The sequence below is a fragment of the Rattus norvegicus genome, chromosome 8 (genome assembly GCF_036323735.1).
Source record: "Rattus norvegicus strain BN/NHsdMcwi chromosome 8, GRCr8, whole genome shotgun sequence".
Lineage (NCBI taxonomy): Eukaryota > Metazoa > Chordata > Mammalia > Rodentia > Muridae > Rattus > Rattus norvegicus.
In genome coordinates, this window is record NC_086026.1 from 30,058,353 (window position 1) to 30,079,021 (window position 20,669).

The following is a 20,669-nucleotide window of genomic DNA, read 5'->3' on the forward strand; positions in this document are numbered from 1 at the left end:
TAAACAAAAAGAAAAGAAAAAACTCAAATGCAATCGAGCAAGCAAACAAATGAGTAAAACAGCTCAGACATACTTCCCTGGGGGATGTTTGTACAGTCAGTGGTATATCTACGTTAGGGAATTCTGTGCGGCCATGAAGAGGGACAATCTCTGGAGCCAATAACTTGCATGGAGACAGAAGAAAATTTCCAAGAACACATCCAGTCTCAAAGGCTTATTTTATACTATGTACACACAAACTGTGATGCCGTTAACAGAATCTTCCTGAATAATAAGATCATAGATGTAGTTGACTACTGGTTACCGGTCATTCAGGATACAAGAGTCAGAGTGACTATGGCTGTAAATTAAGAGCTCGAGAAGCTGAATGGTGTGCATGGTGTTAGCACAGTTTTGTGAGTTGATTGGTTATAAAAATGTACAAATGTGTGTGTGTACACACACACACACACACACACACACACACCCACACCATATGTCTATGTACAAATTGGTGAAATGTGAATGTGCTTTGTGGACAGCATTCTTGTGTGTGCCCTGGTTTTGATATTTTACTATGTTTACACAATGTATATATACCTCCCTGTGTGTTTACACCTTTTGATGAATCCACTAATTAGTTAAAAATAAAATACAAACTATAAAATATAAATAAAATATAATACTAGGTAGTATTAGATTATTTATGAACAACTTTTTTTCTCATTGAGACCAGAACAGCTTATTTAATGAACCATAAAAACACTTCATATAAAATTTAAGCACATCAGTCACATTTGGTGTGTGTGTGTGGGGGGGAGTTGTTTCTTCCTTATACTCATCAAAGAGGTGGTATTCACTGATTTCTTTGAAATTAATTTGAGAAACTAAAGATTTCTGTTCTTACCTTTTTGCCTACATTCACTGTAACTCATCCCAAGAGCCTGCTGATGTTTTTCTGTCCTCAAATACAAATTATTTTCTTAGGCTGATATTATACACCCCAAATTGTAAAACATTTATCTCTTTCAAAAACATGTGAATCAAACCACTGGTGTTTGAATTTGGTCCTCGGAGTTCTTAGCATCTGTTGTTTCCTGTGTCAAAAGATCCCCAGCCTAGCACGGTTTGTGGCCGAACAGAAAGGCATTTAGAACAGGTATTTACCATTCTTTATTCTATTGTCTGTTGTTTAATTAAGGTCATATATTAAATTCCTGGTTGGGAAGACAAAACAGAAAGTTCCATGAAGAATGTTCTGTGAGGGGGCCCACAACGTTCTTTAGGAACTCAGTTTGTGAGTCTGACTTCTCTTGGGATGAAGGAAATGGTTTGGCCATAAAATTCCCATTAGCCACAAAAATAAGCAAAATTGCCTGCAGGATTCATGCAGGTAGAGCCTTGAAGAGTAATAAAACCTGAGCTAAATGAACTCTTAAGGACACGATTTAAGCCCTCGAATGGCCAGTTAGACTTTACGTTTATTCCTCTGACTATACTTCCAGATGTTTCTGGAGAAGTTCTGAAAAGTGGCTCATTAAAAAAAATTGTATTGGACTGGGGTGATTTGGGGCTTATTGACCAAGGCCAAGGGTGGGGGTGTCTTGTCGGAGACCAGGAACCGCGAAGAATGGCAGGTCTGTCTGTACTCTTTCCTTCAGCCTGCCACCTAGGAAGAAGTGACTTCAGAGACCCCAAGCCTGGCTTAATTTAAATAAATATGACAAAAGCTTAATAAACAAAGTCAAGTAAACAAACAACAACAATAATAAAATAACCTAAGAGCACACAAAAATTTCCGAGACCAAAGTTGATTTTGGGGGAAAAAAGACACACTGTTGAAAATTAAGTCATCTGCATTAATCCAGGAAAAACTTGCTTTTCTGGAGGTAAATTTAATTGGGTCCATATGCCTGAGAGCCTCAGGAGATAGAAGGTCTGAAGAATGTCACCTTTGCTGTTTTCTGTTTTCTATGGTTTTTAGGAATAGCTGTGTATAGGCGCTTGCTGTTTCATACCACCTAAATCGAGCACCGATTGGGTACTTTCTACATACACGGTGTTGTGAAGGACCCTCGATTACACACTGTGCATGCAGAGAGAATGGCTTCCTAGATCCAGTGAATGATCCGTGTGTCCTTTGGGGTGGGCAAAGGAACAGCGGAGATTTGGGGAAGGAAGGCCATGTGCAAATGACAGAATGAGATCTTCTGGCCATATGTGGAGGAACCTGAGTCAGGTTGAATGTGGCTCACCAAGTGTTAAGCCTTGGACTTGAAAGTTTGAACAGTGGCAGATGTCGACGAAGCCAGGAGACAGCCAGAGAGCCTGTCAGGGCAGTGTCGGTCAGGGGATCCAGCAGCTGAGCGGAGGCCAGAGAGAAGGGGCTGTAAGATACCCGTGGGCATCCAGCAGGTATGAGAGGGAGTAAAGAGGCTTTTAAAAGTAACTGGGGGCATGGAACAGGTAGGAGAGGAAGTAAGTAGGTTATAAAAGTGAATGGGGGCCCCAGAAAAGGAAAACACAGCGATATCTGCAAGAGAAGGGCAAGGAAGTCGGGCAGCCTTGGCTGAGGTACAGGGACTTGTAGTCAGGCCTGGGAGGTTCATTGGGAAAGGGAACTCTGGGAACCTCTGCAGGGTTCTAAGAACGAGAGAAAGACCGAGACAGGTTAGGACGTAAGGTGCCAGGGGATACATTAACAGCAAGGGTAAGGCCCGGTTCTTTGCTCATTGTCAACGTGAGAAGTAAGGATTTTAGACAATGATGGAGAAGCCAGTAACAGCTCCTAGGGCTCCTGACAAGGCCCATGCCATTTTTACAGTCTTGGCGATTTTTTTAACAGTTATTTTAATAATGATAATGAAACTGTGTGGTATTCTCTCTCCCTCGGAACAGGGCGGCTGTGGAAAAAGGTTGCAACTAATGCGAAAAATGAGTTTTATTGCTTCACTGTGGCTTCGATTAATTTACATTCCTCTTGTTCCCGTCGCCATGTGTCCTCTGAGTTGACTGGATGTCTAGGCAGAGCTTCCTTACAAGAGAAAAGGAAAGTACTATGAAGTTTTTCCTCACTCTGAAAATGTTTAGTATTCCAAGAGTAAGAATATACGTGGAGGGGGAGTGAGATGTTCAGGTCAATGATTCTCAACCTTCCTAACGCTGTGACCCTTCAATGCAGTTCCTCATGCTGTAGTGATGCCGGCCATAACGTTATTTTCATGGATACTTCATAACTATTGTTAGGCTGTGTGATGTACACATCTCTATTTTCCAGTGGTTTTTTTGGGGATCACAACCCAGAGGCTGGGAGCTGCTGAGCTGGGCTCATTTTACACTGTTTTAGACATAAGAACACAGGCTGTTCGTGTGATGGTTTCAATTGAGGTTTCCCAACCTTGGTATGGTTGACCTTCATCTTGGTTAATTCGATGTTGTGCCCTGTGGGTGGGAGGCTGCCTCGGGAGGTTTGTGTCTACAAGACACCTGCAGCCCCTCTCCGTCCCCAACGTGACAATCAGAAGTGTCTCCTAATGCTGCCAGAACTTCCCTGGACAGGGGCGGGGAGGAGGAAGAACAGCTGGCTTAAGTGTATTGCAGGGATTTTTTTTTTTTTATCAGAAAAGAATTGATTACACCTCCTGCAGTCCTGATGGTCTTATTCAAAAGCTTGTGGTTTCTCAAAAACTGTCCACTGTCTGCAGGAAACTAATGGATACTTACAAACTTCCTCCTAGAAAATCCCTATAAAGACACTCGAAGAAGGAGAAACCCCACTTTCCTGAGTTCTGCTTACTTCCCATGTTCTTTAACCCCCTTCTCCCTTTCGTTTAGCAGCTGCATCAATTATCACTTGATTTTATAAGAAGGACACTTACTTCTTTCTTTTCCTGGATAATTAGCTTCCTGGATACTTAGGCTCAATGCAGAATATTAGAAGAGGCTTATACTTGAATGTAGAGAATGTGGGTTTCACCTGGAGTATGGTTTCTAGTTCGTTTCACCCTTACCTCCCTGTAATTTGGAGCAGACACTGTAGAGTTTCTATATATATTTTTTCACTTGTAAGCTGCGTTATCTCTAATCTTGCCTCTAGCTCTACCTATCAGAACCTTAGCAAATTGTATTATTTATTTTGTTTGCTCCCGACACTCAGGACAGATTTTTCCAGGAACACCCAGAATGGGCCCCGAAGACCCCCAGTGGCCCATAGACAACAATGCTGGTCTACAATACCGTAGAGTCAACAATTAGAAACGTTGACTATAGCTTGAGGGGTTTTATGCCTTTTGCAGGTAATAATTTAAAAGGCAAGCTCATACATCGTGTAATGTTTTAAATGCATTTTTTCTAACAAGTCATTGTTCCTGTATTTTATAAAAGCGCTAGTCTGAATTGGAGACAAAACAGAATAAAGTGTGTTCTTTCACTAAAGGTAATAGAGAAGCCCCTCCTGGAAACATGGTTAGAAGTTTTCACAGCCTTTCTTTTCTGTCCAGTAAGAGACAGTATAATTTGGCTCACTTTAAACTTGGTGGTAGGCAAGAGAATGTCTGACTATTCTTTGATCGGCACAAATTGTGTGGCAGATAGAATTCATTACAAAACTTTTTCAAGAGGAGATTACTCCTAAGTAATATTAAGGTTCTCTTAAAGTTTTCACATAGCTCATTGCTCGTTGATATCTTGCTCTAAGAAAACACATTTGTCTAAGAACTGGGCAGTGGGGATATCTCGAGTTTAATAATTATATTCCCAAGAACCTCTTGCCTGTGAAATGGTATCGCTAACGCTGGTGTGGAAAGTCTCTGTAGCCAGCTAGGTTAGTGAGAGCGTGTGGAGAAGGAGAAGGGATGGAATACATTTGCTACAGAGAGTGTCACAGATGGTTTTTGAGCCTGCTCCACCATTCACCTTCATCCATCATGCAGAGGAATCTATTGTGCGGACTCAGGCACTGCGGACGGACATGTTAACAGGGAAGTTAAGCAATGGACTTAACAATCTGCCTTTGGTCTGATTTTTCTAATGTTATTGCCCAGATTTTCTTTGCATATCCAAAAGCAGTGGAGAAACCACTCTCCCCATAGAGTTACCGGAAGCCAAGGACACTGTGTGTTCCCTGTACTGTGGACAGCTTGTTCTGATGCCTCCGTCCTGTTCAGAGTAGAAGATTCTGTACAGTCCTGTGTTCCTCCTGGGAGCTCTCTGCACATGGCCTGGCACTGCTAGGGGGTTGCCTAGCCTGCACCTCCTCCCAAGCCAGTGAAACCTTTCTACCAAGTCTCATCCCTCCATGTAAGAAGCCAAGATCACCGCTTGTCCTATTGGTAGCAAACAATCGCCCCGTCTTTACATTTTTGATCTAGTTGATGAAAATATATAGCACACCCAGAGACTCCACTGGATTGGCCGACTTGGCAGGCATTTTGTATTTGCTTAGATTTAGCATGAATGGGATTTGGTTCTCTGATTTCCCTGCCTCGATCACTTGGAACAAGTTATTTATTATCCAAACAAGCTTGTATTAGTAGAGCAGACAGGCACATGGCACGTCGCTCACGAATGCATTTGCTCAGTTAGATTTATGCTAGCCCAAATCATTTTATATTACTTTTCATTGTTGAAAATTTACTGTATTCATCCCTGGTTTGGCATAAGTATTTGTAATGCACTAAAGGTTCCTGTGGCTGGACACTTTATCTCCGTAACGCTTCATGCAAAGGAAATTAAAAAATATATAGTGAAAGCGTTCCCCAGATATGTTTCCAATCAGCTGTGCGTTCGAGTCATTTGATGTGTAGGCACCGGAGAGCAAGGAATTACTGAGTGTTCTCAGTCATTCACAATGCCTTGGAAATCCAGATCTGGATTCCGAGTTTATGAAAACATCTGTTGGAAATTCCACAAGCCCTTTATTATTCTGTTACCATGAATTAGGAACACTTTGCCGCGTGCTATCTGAAAGGACTCTTGAGAGGAGGTGAGTCCTCTCTGTCTTGAACCAGATCAGCTGGTGTGGTTGGGTTGTCTAGGCTGTGTTGGAGTCAACCTCTGCAAGAGTTGGGCAGCCGCTTTACTCTGTAATGGCCGTCTCATGTTCCGTGTGCTCTGTTCAATTATCGTGGTAAAGCTGGCTGTCTGGTGACCTCCTAAGGCAACAGTGACAGCAGGTGTCCCTGGGTGCATCTCACCAGGAAGTATTGGCCATAGCACACGGGATGGTAAACCCTGAATCCAGACTGAATGAATTATATGCGTTAGTTACTTCTTTGGCTTTTTCCCCAGGGCCTTAAGCCAAACTGTTTGTCCCTGTTGTGAGGATCTGTAACCTTTAACTTCTGTTTTTGCCAGTGAATTAGTATGAACTGAGTTTGCCTATTGTCTCAACACGTAATAATGCCGACATTAGTGATTTCAGATTTGTTTGCAGTTATTACCTGAGAAAAAAGCAAAAGTGGCCTAGAAAGGCATAGCCCTTTGATTGAGTTGGGAAGTAAGCTTTGGCAAGTTTGTTCTAGTGAAAGTCATAGTTACTAGAATTTTGTAATTAATCTCTGTATTTTAATTAGCACTTTTCCTTGCTGCCATGTTTCATACTTCTCTCTTGACATTCGGTAACTCTGAACTCTTAGACTCTCACATCAAATCCTCTTTCACTGCCTTGGTTTTAGATACGGCATTCTCCTATTTGATTAAACATAAATAAAAGTGATGTTTTGTATATTTTGGCCAAGAGAGTTGAATATAGTTTTCTATCTGAAAATATAATCTGCCAGGTTAATAGAGTCAGTTGTGAAAAATTTCATGTGATTGTGCTGGCTAGCAGATACACGTACTGTGGGAAATATTGCCATGGGTGTAGCCTTGGCTTCCGTGACATATTTAACCTCTACTTGAAAGACAGAGGAGCCACACTCATTCTTGGATTTTTCTCTTCCTGTCTAGGTTGTACTCATGAAGGAAGAACCTACAACAGCTCCTTCAAGTGGCAAAGCCCAGCTGAGCCTTGTGCCCTTAGACAGTGCCAGGTAAAACCGAACTATTTTCCTCTTCCTTGGCTACTTTCAGTCAATAGCGAGTGAGTCTCCTAAGAGACTGGGAAGACGGAAGGGGGAACAACTCTATCCTTGTATGTATCTGTTGTGACATTAGCCAGAAGGAGGACAGGTGCAGGGTAGGTATTGGACAGGATGTGTTTGTAGAAATACTCAGTGGAATTGTCCACCATCGTCAGCTACAGTGAAGCTGGGAAAACGCCTGGAAGGTGTCTCTGTCCTCAGGGAGCTCATGTCTTCCTGTGAAATCGTCTTGGAGCAAAACAGTAATCTTTGTTAGCACAGTGGTTCTTAGCTTTCCTAATGCTGTGAATCTTTAATATAGTTTCTCACGTCGTGCTGACCCCCAACCATAAAATTATTTTCCTAACTAATTTTGCAATGGTTATGAATCCTATTGTAAGCATCTGTGCTTTCTGATGATCTGAGGCAACCCCTGTGAAACAGTCGTTTGGGTTGTGACCTGCGGGTTGAGAACCACTGTAATGTGAGCAGAAAAGAGCTACCCTTAGATGAGATGCGTTTTCCTTCCTTGACTCAAAAAGATGTTGAGCGGGAGCCAAGCTGTAAGAACCACAGGTTCAGCAACTATGGAGTCCGCTGTTGTTGACTGTTGTTTAATTCCCAAAGGAGCAGTTGCTCCACATGGCTCTAATCCCATGGTGCTAAGCCCTGTCAGATGCACCAAAGAGAAAATGAACAGCCAAAGTTCTTTCCTTATTATATAGAAATACTGAATCAAGAAATAACAGCGAGTGGCTGGTGAAGTAGCTCAGAGGGAAATGGGTTTGTGCTCTTGCAAGTCTCGTGACCTGAGTTCAATCCTCAGAACCTTCAGTGAGGCAGAAGGGGAGCACACACTCCAGATTGTCCTCTAGCCTCCACATTTAAACATAGCACTCATGTCCTCACACACGGTATGTCATGCACACATATGGCCGCAAGTTAAAAAATAGGGTTAAAAATGGTAGAATATTTTCGTACACTCTGGAGTTCCTCCTCACTTTCCCTGAATAAATTCATATTTCTTCTGCTCAAAAGTGTGCTGTTTATCTAATTTTAAATAACTTCAAAATCATATTTGTGTGGAACACTTGCTGTTAAGTGATTTTATTCCAAACCCCATTTCACCCTCTTGGTATCTGTGTTTGCAGTCAGAGGAGACTGACAGGTAGGTATAATACTGGATGTTTGTCTCAGATCTTATTGGAGACGAATGTCGGAGATGTTGACATTTTGCTTCTGAACTCTACATTTTATGAAGTCATGTGTGGTTTTATTGTGCTGTAGGTTTTATTACACAATAGGCATTCTCAGTCATTAGGTTTCCAGTTATTTATTTCATTTTTGGCTGCTCTGTGTAGCAAGCTGTGTGTGAAATAAATTATAAATTGAATCGACCAACGCCGAGTTTCCTTTTGATGGTAGACTTCATCAGACTCAAGGTACAGACAGGAGCAATGAGGTTTAATTACAATGTCAGAGTCTACACTCCTGCCAAAATCTTCAGTTCCATCCTGCTCCTTAGTGACATTTCCAGTCCTGGCAGGGGCTAATTTAGAAGTCTCGGGTACAATGTTTGTGGAACAAGTCAATGATGCACACTGAGGAGTCCCGAGTAACACTGCACAGCAGTCCTGAGGTCTTACAGAGCTGATGTTGCTGCCTTGAATGGGCGGAGATAGCCTTTCCATTAAACAGGAACCTCTAAGCAGGGGTGTTTCCTTTTACGAAGCATGCACTCTACTGTCTACCAGTGACACCCAGGGAGGATGGTGGAGCACGTCAGTATCACAGGTGAGGAGATGCTCCAGTGAGGAGTGCTGCAGAGGATCAGGGAGGGCGTGCTCCCCACCAAAGACGAGCCTCGCCTTTCACACCTTTCATTCAACAAGTGGGAAAGCAAGCCTCTTGGATGCACTCACAGTGGTTCTCTTTGTGCTCCTGCCTCCCTCTTCCTTCCTCAGGGAATAAGGTCTAGAAGGATGCATGCAAGGGTCTTTCCTGTTTCCTAGGTACTTCCTGTTGCTATGAAGTAAGCACAATGATAGTCTCTCTCTGGGCCACAAAGTCAGTGACAGAGGAGCCGGTGCACTCTTGACACCTCTGTGTACAGGGAATGGAGCTATTAGAGATGTGGAAGAGAGAGAGAGAGAGAGAGAGAGAGAGAGAGAGAGAGAGAGAGAGAGAGAGAGAGAGAGGAGGAGGAGGAGGAGGAGGAGAGGAGAGGAGAAGAGAAGAGAAGAGAAGAGAAGAGAAGAGAAGAGAAGAGAAGAGAAGAGAAGAGAAGAGAAGAGAAGAGAGAGACTCATTAATATAACTTCTAGCAGACTCTGGCATGCGGTAGGTTCAGCTAGGTTCCAGACGGGTGACAACAAGTCTGATAATCTGGTCTGTTTCCATTTGCGTCGAATTCTACGTATTTTCTTACAGTCTGTGCCAAGGGAGTTCTAATGATGAAAATTCTACATTTTTACCCACTTCTGATTTCTTAACTAGGAGAGAAAAATCTGGAGATCACAATGAGAAATTCCTGTTGAGAATTCCCCTGAGGCAATTACCATTTGGGTTGCCAATACGGAAGGAGAATTGAGCCTGCCTCACAGCATTGCTTCAGCTATAGGGCTAAAGAAAACATTTTAAAATGAGCATTGCTGGCATTTGAGGATTCTTTCCCCCAAATGTGAGGAATGCTATAATAAATTCTAGTAGTGGCACCCTCAAGCCAGGCAAGATACGAAAACATTTAGAATACAACTTCCCGTGTGTATGTGGGGCACACACAAGAAAGAAAATAACTTTGTTATGAGATCATAATACCTACCTTCAGTCTATGTTACTCTAGATCCAAATTGAAATCAAACTGATGAGAATACGAATTCATTTAGAAAAAGTGGGTGGAGACTATAGTAGGGACTCGACAATTTCAAAAGATGTTTCCCTTGAAACTTGTCCTGGTGGTGCCCACTAATGACCCCAGCACTCAGGGGGCGGGGGCAGGAGGGTCTGTCAGTTCAAGACCAGCTTGGGATATCTGTGATTCCCATTTCAAAGAAAGAAATGAATGACTAAAACCCCAACTTCAAATGTCATTGAGATACCAAGATCAGTTTGCTGTTGACTCTCCTGATTTCATCATTTGAACCTACACTAATCTGTTTTGACATACTCAAATATGAAGTTAGAAATAATCTTCTCCGGTCTTTTCATTTACCGATGGAGGGAACTGAGTCCCAGGTTCTACTCGAGTCCCAGTGGCACTTGTCAGACTGTAGAACTGGCGACTGTTTCCCTAGAAGATGGGAAGGATTTTTCTGGACACAAGTGGAGGAGTTCTGATCCTCCTGTGTGTCTGTAGTTAGTGGCTAAGGGTGTAGTAGCCATGTTGGAAAACCCAGCCATTAGGGACAACTTAAAACAGTTATGAACACCCAGCCAGGACTGTGAGATGCTCACAGTCCGCGAGGAGATCTTTTGAAACAGATTTAAAGGAAAAAAAAAAAAACACAGGACCAAAGCCATGATGGGACAAATAACATGTAAATCAGGTCCGAAGCATTCCCTCTGGTGAGCTGGATCTTTTCTCATTTGCATATTCCCTTCCAGGCCCAACAACCTTGCATTTTTGGGGGGGGGTTTGGATTTGTCTAATTTCTTGACTGTTTCCCTAAAGAAGTAACTCAAGTGATAATTCTGGGCTGACTTACTTGTGACGTTCTGTTTTCCAGGAGGGCGTGGTCACAGAGTCTGAGGTGCGTTGTGTTGTTCATTGTAAAAATCCCGCAGAGCATCCAGGAGCCTGCTGCCCTACCTGTCCAGGTAATGCTCAAGAAAGGGAAGCCGATTAGGTTCCTGGTGAAGCACAGTGCTGTTGTCATTGCCGTGTTTTTATCAAGAATACATCATTTCCCTCCCCTATCCAGGCTGGACTTTACATCTGCACATGTAATGAGCTTGGAGAGGAAGCTTCTTTGAGTAGCAATAGCTGATGGGCTCTTGTGTGCCCAGTATGAAAGGAACTATGTGCTGTAGGTCTTGGCTTATGGAATCTATAAGCTCAGAGGTCTGCTTTCCACCCTAGGCCACAGGTAATGCTTATTTTGGAAGGAAGGACTATGGCTTTCCTTGCAATCAGCATTTTTTTTCAACTTCTTCCCATAGCAATACCTCCTCAGCCAGAGTGTGTCGCGATGATGAGGTGGCCAGATGTTTTTTGAAAGTGGAGAACTGGGTCCCACATGACTGTAGTTTGGAGTTTTGTTGGTTTCAGTTTTCAGTGTGGTTTAACAAGCTGGGCCTGCTATCCTTCTGCCGAGCCAATAGTAGAGGAAGCCTTTTCTGGTGGTGGGAGGGTTCCTGTGTCTTCACTTGCTCTCTCAGGAGAGCCTGGGGATTTTGAGGTGAGAGATGTTTTTCCTGATCTTTTAAGCCTGCGGCTGATAGTCTCAGACAGGTGTTTTGTGTTTTCTCTAAACCTTTTCCTCACTGGTGATGCTACTCACAACTACTGTTCTTTACTTTGTGAGGTAGCAGGCAAAGGGCTGGCTACTCAGAAGCCCCCTTGTGGGATGTTCTGCAGAGAGGGTCCTTCCTCCACATGTCAGTCCCATTGAAACCCACAGACAGTTTCCCCTGCTGCTAGTTTTTTTTTTTTCGTGACCTGAGAGGTCTTAATTCAGCTTTCTTTCACTCTGAAGTTTCTGTAAAACTCATATTTCCTCAGTCTACATTGGTGAAAAAATACTGGTTAGAAGCGAAGCAATTCCATAAGCTAACTGCTTTGAATTGATCTGCAGTTTTTTGGGTACTTTTCCTTCTCAGTATGCTAGATGACTTGAACTGTGGCAGCATGTCCTTGGATACCTACAGGAGTTCTATTAAATCAGGTTGTCAGTTCTTCAGACTGGATGTGGAAAACTAAATGTTAATGCCTAGGCAAATTTTATTTGAATCTTTCAGGACAGTGGTGGGGGTAGGCTAGTGGTTAGGCCCAAGTGATTTCTATATGTAGTCAAGTTCGAGATTGATAATAGAACAGCTTATTTTTTTATCATTTAGATTTAAACCTTACAATAACTCCTAAAGTATTTTTCAGTTCTTTTTAGTAGATGGTTGATGTATCAATGCAGAAATCAATTCTGGGTCCCTCTTAGCCACAGAAGCTCTTAAGGAGCAACGTAGTATGAGGGTAATATAAAGGAATCCTTGAAGCTTTTTACACTTTTTACTGTATCTGATGTCCTGTCACTTGGGAAATAGTCCTGTGTTAGGCTGCCTTTGAAGCATAGGCATGTGGTCCATGGGGCTTGCTTCTGTCACTGGGCTTTTCTGGTTAATCTCCCAGGAAGGAAAAAACTAGACTCTACCCTTGCACATATTGCAGGGTTAAGTCCTTAGAACCATCCAAGGATGCGCAAAGCGTTGTCTGTAGGACAATAGGAAATCAGACCCAGTGACTGTGTCTTACCAAGGCCCATAGTGACCAAGCATAGTAGATGGAGGTGGAATTAGTTTTCTTCTCATTCTTAGCCATCAGATTATACTACCTACTCCATCAATACCAGGAGAAGTGTTCTATTTAGGTTCTGGAAGGTAAATATTTAAATATGAGTGTGCCAGTGCCATGCACCAGCCCTAACTGGACAGGCTGTGAGCCTCGGGAATGAGATCGGTTCTCACCTCTGCTCCCTCCCCTGACCTCCAACAGCCATGCTGGGATGCAAATTGGAAGATTTAGGAGGAGCCTTCTCCAGAATGTCTCCTCTTTTGTCTTGAAGTGAAGCCTCAGTCGGTTCTAGATAGGGGTAGTCAGGGAGAGCCTTAGGGTATTTACCCTGGTAATTCAGAAGGCCTGGCATCTGCCATTGATCACACTGGCATTCTGTATAATGGCAAACATGTGAGCAGTTTCCTCCTGAAATGAATTTCAGGGCATTCTTGGGTGTCTGCTCCTTGGTCGTTGTAGTCTGCGCATTGCTCAAGGATGGTGGGCGTGACGGAAGTAGAGTTTTCACTTTAAGTTCTGTTGTTGAAGTTGTCAAGTCTAGATTGTTGTGGCAAGCTGTGTGACAGTCAGAGGTGCAAACATGGGGAAAGACGGAAGACACTTTGTTGGAAGTGGCCTTTGGAAATGGACGATTAAGCATCTGTGATTGTGAACAGTGCTGAGAGACAGCAACTGGGAAGACCGTGGTACCAAGACTTTCAACATCATCTGAACAGCAAGGAAAGAGCGGACTGCTAGCTATGCCTAGAGCTATAAAAAGATCTTGCGCCTGGGCCGCCATTTGAATTTCTTTACTTGGCTACTGTATTTTGGATTCAGCACTTGTCACAGTTACTTGAAGATTGATAGGGCCAGGAGCCAATCAGCAAGGGCCAGGCTCATTCTTCTTCCTCAGGAACTTGTTGCTTTTAGCCTCTGATGATTTCTTCTGACGTTGTCTTGAATGCCACTGTTCTTCACAAAAGCCTGCCCGTATTTCCATCGTTGTCTACTGTGTGGGATGTGACCTCAGTTATCCTGGCTTTGTGAGGACAGTCTTGAAGGAAGTGGTTTTTGCCATTCACTGACACAGTTGCTTGCCAGTCTGTGCACTGAGTATTATGTACTTCCCTGAACACTTTTTGAATAGGAAACACCTCCCAGAGGTGAGGACTTTTATGTGATAAACCTGGCAGGGGCCACACACACACACACACACACACACACACACACACACACACACACACCTCGAGGTGGGGAAGGGAGGGAGGGAGGGAGGAAGAGAGAGGGAGGGAGAGAGAGAGAGAGAGAGAGAGAGAGAGAGAGAGAGAGAGAGAGAAGAGAAGAGAAGAGAGAGAGAGAGAGAGAGAGAACCATAGGACACATCCTGCCTTCTTCCTGTCCATTATTGCCTTTGTGCACGACCCTCTGTATAGGGCATCAGATGTGTCAGAACCGAGTTCATGTTCCAATTCATGCACCTGCTGTATCTTTATCATCTGTGGGACAAGGGACAGATCTCCTTTCCTGCAGGACTGGAAGGTGATGTGGGAAGCAAGGGCATGCTGGGCCATGACCAGACTGTGTAATTCCTGGTACTCAAGTGGCCGCCCACAGAGGCATCTGCTCTTTCTCATCTTAACCTTCCCTCCCTTGGCCTCGCTTTGCTCTCTTTTGACCTCTTCTGACCTCTCTGGAGTTGGTCCCCCTGGCTGTGGTCAGCACCATCCCACTGCAGCTCCAGATCTCACCGTGACTCACCATCGCACATCTGCGGTCCATGGGCTGACTCAAGTTCCACCGACATTTGTTCTCTATCATCTGCAGGGCTTCTGGACCTGCGCCAACACGCCAATCATCTGCACCGTACCATTTTCCCTATTTAATTCTGCATAATATTGTAATCAAAGACGATTTATGCTGGGGAAGAGGTGGAGGGTACAGGTGGACAATGGGAATCATAGGGCAGAAGGACCTTGCCAAACTGAACGAAGTCTGCTGTCCTAATTCCAAACTCTGTTTTGCAGGCTGTGTGTTTGAAGGTGTGCAGTACCGGGAAGGAGAAGAATTTCAGCCAGAAGCAAACAAATGTATCAAGTGCTCCTGTGTTGTAAGTACTGAGAGGGCATTGGTAGGAGATCCTTAGGGTTAGCTGCTTCTAGCATTCACTGAGAGGGACCTCATCTTCCCCACTCTCGCCTCATTAGGTGCTTAAGATGCAGAGTCAAGGGAAAACCCACTCCATGTGAGGCAAGCGTCACAGCTTTGGTGATGTTGGCCTCCTGGGTTGAGGTTCTGTGCTATGAACCAGTTTGTGGGCCTTCCTTCCAGAGTGTTCAATAGAACCCTGGTCTTGACCCATAGGTCCACAACTGAGTAACCATCATTGCCGGCAGACCTTGCCCTGTGTCCTCTGGAGAGCAAACTGGCTTTTCATTAAGACTCATTGTCCCCTCAAGTGGAGTTCTTCTTCCACCCCCATTTTGGGGAAGACCCTCAGTCTTCTGTTTCATGGAGCAGAGGGACTTCCTGTTGTGCAGCCCAGGGAGAGCAGAAGATTCGAACAGTCACAGTGTGCTCTATGGGGTGGGGTGAGGGCTGGTCACCTATGGTTGTGAGGACGTGGCAGGTGGAAATTACCTATAAATAACAGATTTGGGCAGAGTAGAGATTAATGAAACTCCCATAGACCGATCTTTCCACCGTGCTTAAGAATGAGATGATTTTACATACGATTTTACAGGGAGTTTTAAAATGAATGCATTTTAAATCAGAAGTCAAACCAGTGGTGATTACCAAATGGGGAGACCCGTGTCAGGCAGTTGCACCCAGTTGCGCCGTGCTATCTACAGTGGGAGTTAGTATAGCACACGCTGAGGAATAAAGAGCACATGCTTCCCAGGTCACTTGTGATGCAGATGCATCGTAGGATATTAAAAAGGAATACGCAAGGAACTCTAGCATCCTACGCTTACCAAGCATGGGCTTGTGAAGCCCTGGGACTCACTGCTCTTCCTAAGTCTTTCCTAGTAGTTTCCTCCTGGGGCAATACTCATCCAGCCTCATGTCCAGATGACAGTAAACACGACTGGGTTCTCGAGATGGTGTTTGTATGAATGGGGAAGAAAGGAAGGAAGAGAAGGAGGGAGCTAGGGAAGAAGAGAGATATACACACATATATCTAGATATAAAACAACACAGGATATATATAAAATTGCAAACACACTAATCAAAACAAGTATAAGCGTGCACATTTCCACAAACACTTCTGTTTTCTGCCTTATTATTGATAACTAGTTCCGTGATTTCTACTTTTCATTAAAAATTACCCATTTCTAGTTTCTTTTCTTCCATGTTGGAATGTGTAATATTTTTTTTCAATAACAATCTTTTGGAAGTAGTTTGAGAAAAAAAAACAAGGCAAATTTCGGTAGGAGATTGTAAATATGTGCATAACAAATTGTCTTTCTGCAAAAGGCGTGCCACAGTCAGACAGCTGGCCCTCCATGGAGAAGAAACTTGGCAGGTGCCAAGGAGGATGACAGATCCCTGTCATTTTACCAGTGATGTCAGAAGTTTCCAGAACTGGGTCTGGAAAGGAGCTCACGTGTGTAGGGGTTACAGACGGAGGCATGTGTGTCTCTGTGTGTTTTTAAATTCAGTGTGTGGGGATTGAAACACACTCGAGGCCGAATTGAGGCCCCTGGAAGTTCTGGTTTAATTTCCAGTTGAGAAAAATAAAAAATCTAAAGATCTCTGTTCAACCTTTCTCGCTTAGACGCTTCTCTCCAACCCTGTAGTCTGTATCTGTATCCCTTCTTGGCTTTAGTCTAGTTTCCTAAGCACCCATAGTCCTGGATTTGTTTGTTTGATTGATTGATTTTTTCCCTTGTTCTCCTTGTTACTGTCCTCATGATGTAAAGGGTAACTACTGGTTTTGTTTCTGGTCCTCATTTCTGGTCTTTAGACAGTTAGAACACATGGGAGAGAGGATGGCCTTACACTTGAGGACTAGGACATGGGGAATGCTCAGAGCACTTTTTCTTTTTCATGACTATAGAAGTTTAAGGAATGAACTTCAGTTCTCGCAATAATTTCATTATTAAAATGACTTCGCTTTAAAATATTCTCTCCTTTGCTATCTTTTCATATAGTTTACTTAAAAGCAAAACCAAAGTGATATCTGGGCCGCTGATGGCCCTGTCTTGAGTGAGGTGACCATGGGATTGTTGGCTTAGAGCTGTGATATTCAAAATCTGTGATCTGACTCTGTCTGGGGCTTGCCAAGGTTGTCTGGTTTGGGGATTTCGATGTGTCAGATGTACAAAGGTGTGAGGTGACCTTTTACTGAATGAGAGAGTGGAAACGGAAGGTTTTAACCAGCACCAGTGAGAGACTGCGCAGTCGACTGGAGAGTTTCTAGGGGTAGGGTGTGTTGGGTAGGAGGTGGAAGGTGGGGATGGGGTGGTTCATGGAGGGGCGTTTAGAGCCTTAGTCTGTGGACTTCCCTTACAGAGAAGGATCGTGCATTTTAACAAAAAGGAATGCTGCAAAGAAAGTTATGTAAGCGTGTACTTCGTATTGCTTTTCTCTCAGGATCTGCTAGAGATTGGGTCAGATCTCCTATAAATATACAAATTGGATATTTAAGTTCTTTATGCAAGTTTGTGAAATTGCATGGCAATCACATATAACATCACATCCTTGAGATAATCATTAGATTACTTAGAAGACCTAAAACCATATAAATGATATGTAAAATTTTACTGTACTGTATTCTTATAGTTTAAATATTAAACTCTTTTAATTGGGGAATAATGACAAAAACATTTGATATGGTCAGCATAGACAGTTTCCCAAACACCCTTAGATCTGTGGGTGGTTGGATCCACAGTGTGTTACCCATGGATGTGGAGGGACAACTGTATTTATGTAAATACATATTTGTGTGCACATAATCTATATTTATTAGTCTGCCTGTTTATGTATACATACAGACATGCATACAAATAGCTATGCAAATGTATAGAAGTATGACATTTATATGCTAATATGCAAACACGTTTACATATCTAAATTTGGATTTCCTTAGAAACAGACCACTTAATGCAGGGACAAACAACTTAATGCCGGTAGTTTATGAATTTATGTGGGGGATGGGGTAAGGAATGGTGAGAGCCGGTTGAGGGAACACTGTCAATTACTAGGACCTGAACAATGCCACACTCCCTGAATATGTGTTTAAAATTAATCTTCACTGTGGTAGTGTTAAGTGGGTCCTTGAGGAATCTGTTAGATGATGAGGGATCTGATCTGATCTTATGGGTAGATTTATAAGTGGTCAGGAGGGAGGAGTCTGACTTCTCTTGACAACTTCCCACTCTGGTGCTGTGTGAGCGCATAATGTTCTTCTCCTCTCCGGGAATGCATTTGCAGGCACTATCTTGGGAGCAGAGAACACCTCTCACCAGCCACGTTGGGTGCCTCCTTCTGAAAGCTGCCAAATTTCTGTTCAACAGAACTAAGTTTCTGTTCTTGATAAATGACCCAACCTGTGCAACATTTTGTTACAGGAACACTAAATGAACCAAGACCTCAGTGAACTGCCACTGTTGGTAGATCTTAGTCTTGCCGAGGAACCTCCTGAAGCCTGTATAAATTTCATGCTTCGGAATCTTTCTCCCTGGGGGGAGGGGCCTGAAATGTGCCTATGTCAGCCCCCATCGGTCTTAACTGAGAACTGTCTCTGGTATAGTATTGATTGGCAGGCATTTCCAGCTGCCACTCAGATGGCCAAGTTCCCTGAAGAGGAAGAGGAAGAAACATAGATAGTGATGTTAGGTGACTGATTGTGAACTCAGGTGACAAGTCTGAGCAGATGAGGATAGCAAGGCGTCCAGAGTTATCGACAACAGATATGTTTGCTTATGGGTGATCCTTATGCTCATCAGTGTGCACTTATGTCTCTGCATATGTGTGTACACATGGGTCTGTACATCCTTGTACATATGCACATTTAGAACACTCACTGCCCCCACCCTTCATACTCTTTCATGTCTCTGCTTCCTTGCCCAGGCTTCTCCTTGTTCCTTTGGAGAATGTTTGAACTTTCCGAGTTGGTCATAACTGCATTAGTCCACTTTTCTGTGCACCCAGTGTTACTCATAAAGTCCAGCATTTCCCTATTTATATTCCTGAGACACTGTCTTAGTTTGGGTTTTACTGCTGTCAGCAGACACCATGACTAAGGCAGGTCTTATAAATGACAGCATTTAATTGGGGCTGGCTTACAGGTTCAGAGGTTCAGTCCATTTCGTCAAGGCGGGAGCATGGCAGCATCCTGGCAGGCGTGGTGCAGGAGGAGCTGAGAGTTCTACATCTTCAACCGAAGGAAGCCAGGAACAAACTGGGCATTCTCAGGCAGCTAGGAGGAGGGTCTCCAAGCCCACCCCCACAGTGACACACTTCCTCCCACAAGGCCACACCTTCTAATAGTGCCACTCCCTGGGCCAAGCATATGCAAACCACCATATATGCTATGGCTCTAACTTGCCAGCATATCTGTCTTCCTTCTATCCCCTTGCCCCACTCTATCTTTTTGCTTCTGTCTATCCCTGTCTCTGTCTCTCTCCTTCTCTTACACACACACACACACACACACACACACACACACACACACACACACACACACACACGGCCCAGAGTATCCCAGCTACTGTTTTATTTTCTTGCTCTCTGTGTTAGCTATGCCAGATGGCATTGCATCCTGTGCATACTCGTCTTCCGGTCCTCAATGCTTGCCACCACGCACTCCATCGTGTGCGCCTTCTTCCCTCCACCGTCTGGTCTGTTTCAGGTAGTGTATAAACAGAACAATGTTTTCTTCTTCCATCCTGTGGCAAGCCATTTCTTTCAGACTGGCCAACCCACCCTACCTGAGATATTCACTGCAGTTCACTGTCCCATTACCCTCTGCTTACTGTTCGCTCTGGAGTTGGGCGAGTGGGTGGTATTCCTCATACATTCTCTGGCTGATGGGTGCTTGGAGTGCTCTCTCTCCGGGAAAACATTGTCATTGCTGTGCGGCTTGCATGTGAAGTCTGGTCCCTCTCTTTACACTCTTCATTTATTTTTTTCCAAATCTGTGTAGCTGTGTTTTTGTGATGTGGTGACAGAGGCAGACCACCAGAAAGGCGCTTCATCTGACTGAGATGGATGCCTTAGCTAATGAAACAAATGCTTTGCATATGACTTTATATCCTGGTTCAGTCAGGACAGTATGCATGGCATTCCAGACAGCTGAGAACATGCTCGCCTTTGATGATATCTGGAGAAGACTCCGCAACCCTTTACTCCTACCCATTCCAGAAGCCAAGAGGCCAACATTTTTAGGTGTGAATATCATCATGACTCACTGAGGAAACTCAGGGCTTTATCGTCACTCATTAAACTATATCAGCTCCATTTACACTCTATAAATAAGAGGCCAAATGATCGCATCCAGAGTCCCGATACTAATCAGGGGAGTGATGACTTGCATTCCCCTAGCTGTTCTATACATTTGTCTGGGCCATATTAGAGCATGTTTCTTATAAGATGTGTTTGCTGTAAGAACTGTGTTAGTTTTAAAACACAGCAACGATTGTTTCCTAAGTCGGAAGCATGTTGAACATTTGTTAAAGCATAAACTTCCTTTGGTTTGAGCTTGAGGTTCTCTTGGTTCCCCGAGATCTGTCAGTCTATCTATCTATCTATCTATATCTATCTATCTATCTATCTATCTATCTATCTATCTATCTATCTATCTATCTATCCGCCCATCTATCCATCTATCCATCTTTCTGTCTGTCTGCCTCTCTCTCTCTTATCTATCTACCTGTGTATCATTCACTTGTTATCCTTATCTATCATCTAATTATCAATCAACTATCATCCATGTACCTATGTATCTGTGTATCCACCCACCAGCCATGTATTTATGAGTCTATTCACACATCTACGTGGCTGTATCTGTCTGTTCATTCTGCCCATCCAATAGATAATTGCTTAGTCAAATGTTCAGGAAATGTGGCAGCTAGCACAATGTTTATGCGCTCTCTCTCTCTCTCTCTCTCTCTCTCTCTCTCTCTCACTCTCTCTCAACAGTC

General features: G+C 43.6%; 1 protein-coding gene across 5 annotated transcripts in view; it reads left to right on the forward strand.

The window, feature by feature from the left end:
* Positions 1-20,669, forward strand: part of Bmper (BMP-binding endothelial regulator) — a 245,153-nt gene that overhangs the window by 50,304 nt on the left and 174,180 nt on the right. For 4 of the 5 annotated variants that reach the window (XR_010053940.1, NM_001135799.1, XM_006242715.5 and 1 more), the window contains 3 exons: positions 6,928-7,010; positions 10,766-10,856; positions 14,550-14,632. Coding sequence is in view for 4 of the 5 variants with exons in the window: in NM_001135799.1 (NP_001129271.1) it covers positions 6,928-7,010; positions 10,766-10,856; positions 14,550-14,632 (257 nt within the window). In the remaining variant the exon portion in view is untranslated. Of the gene's footprint in view, positions 1-6,927; positions 7,011-10,765; positions 10,857-14,549; positions 14,633-20,669 lie in introns of those variants that run through there. The other variant, XM_039081016.2, reaches the window with a different exon arrangement.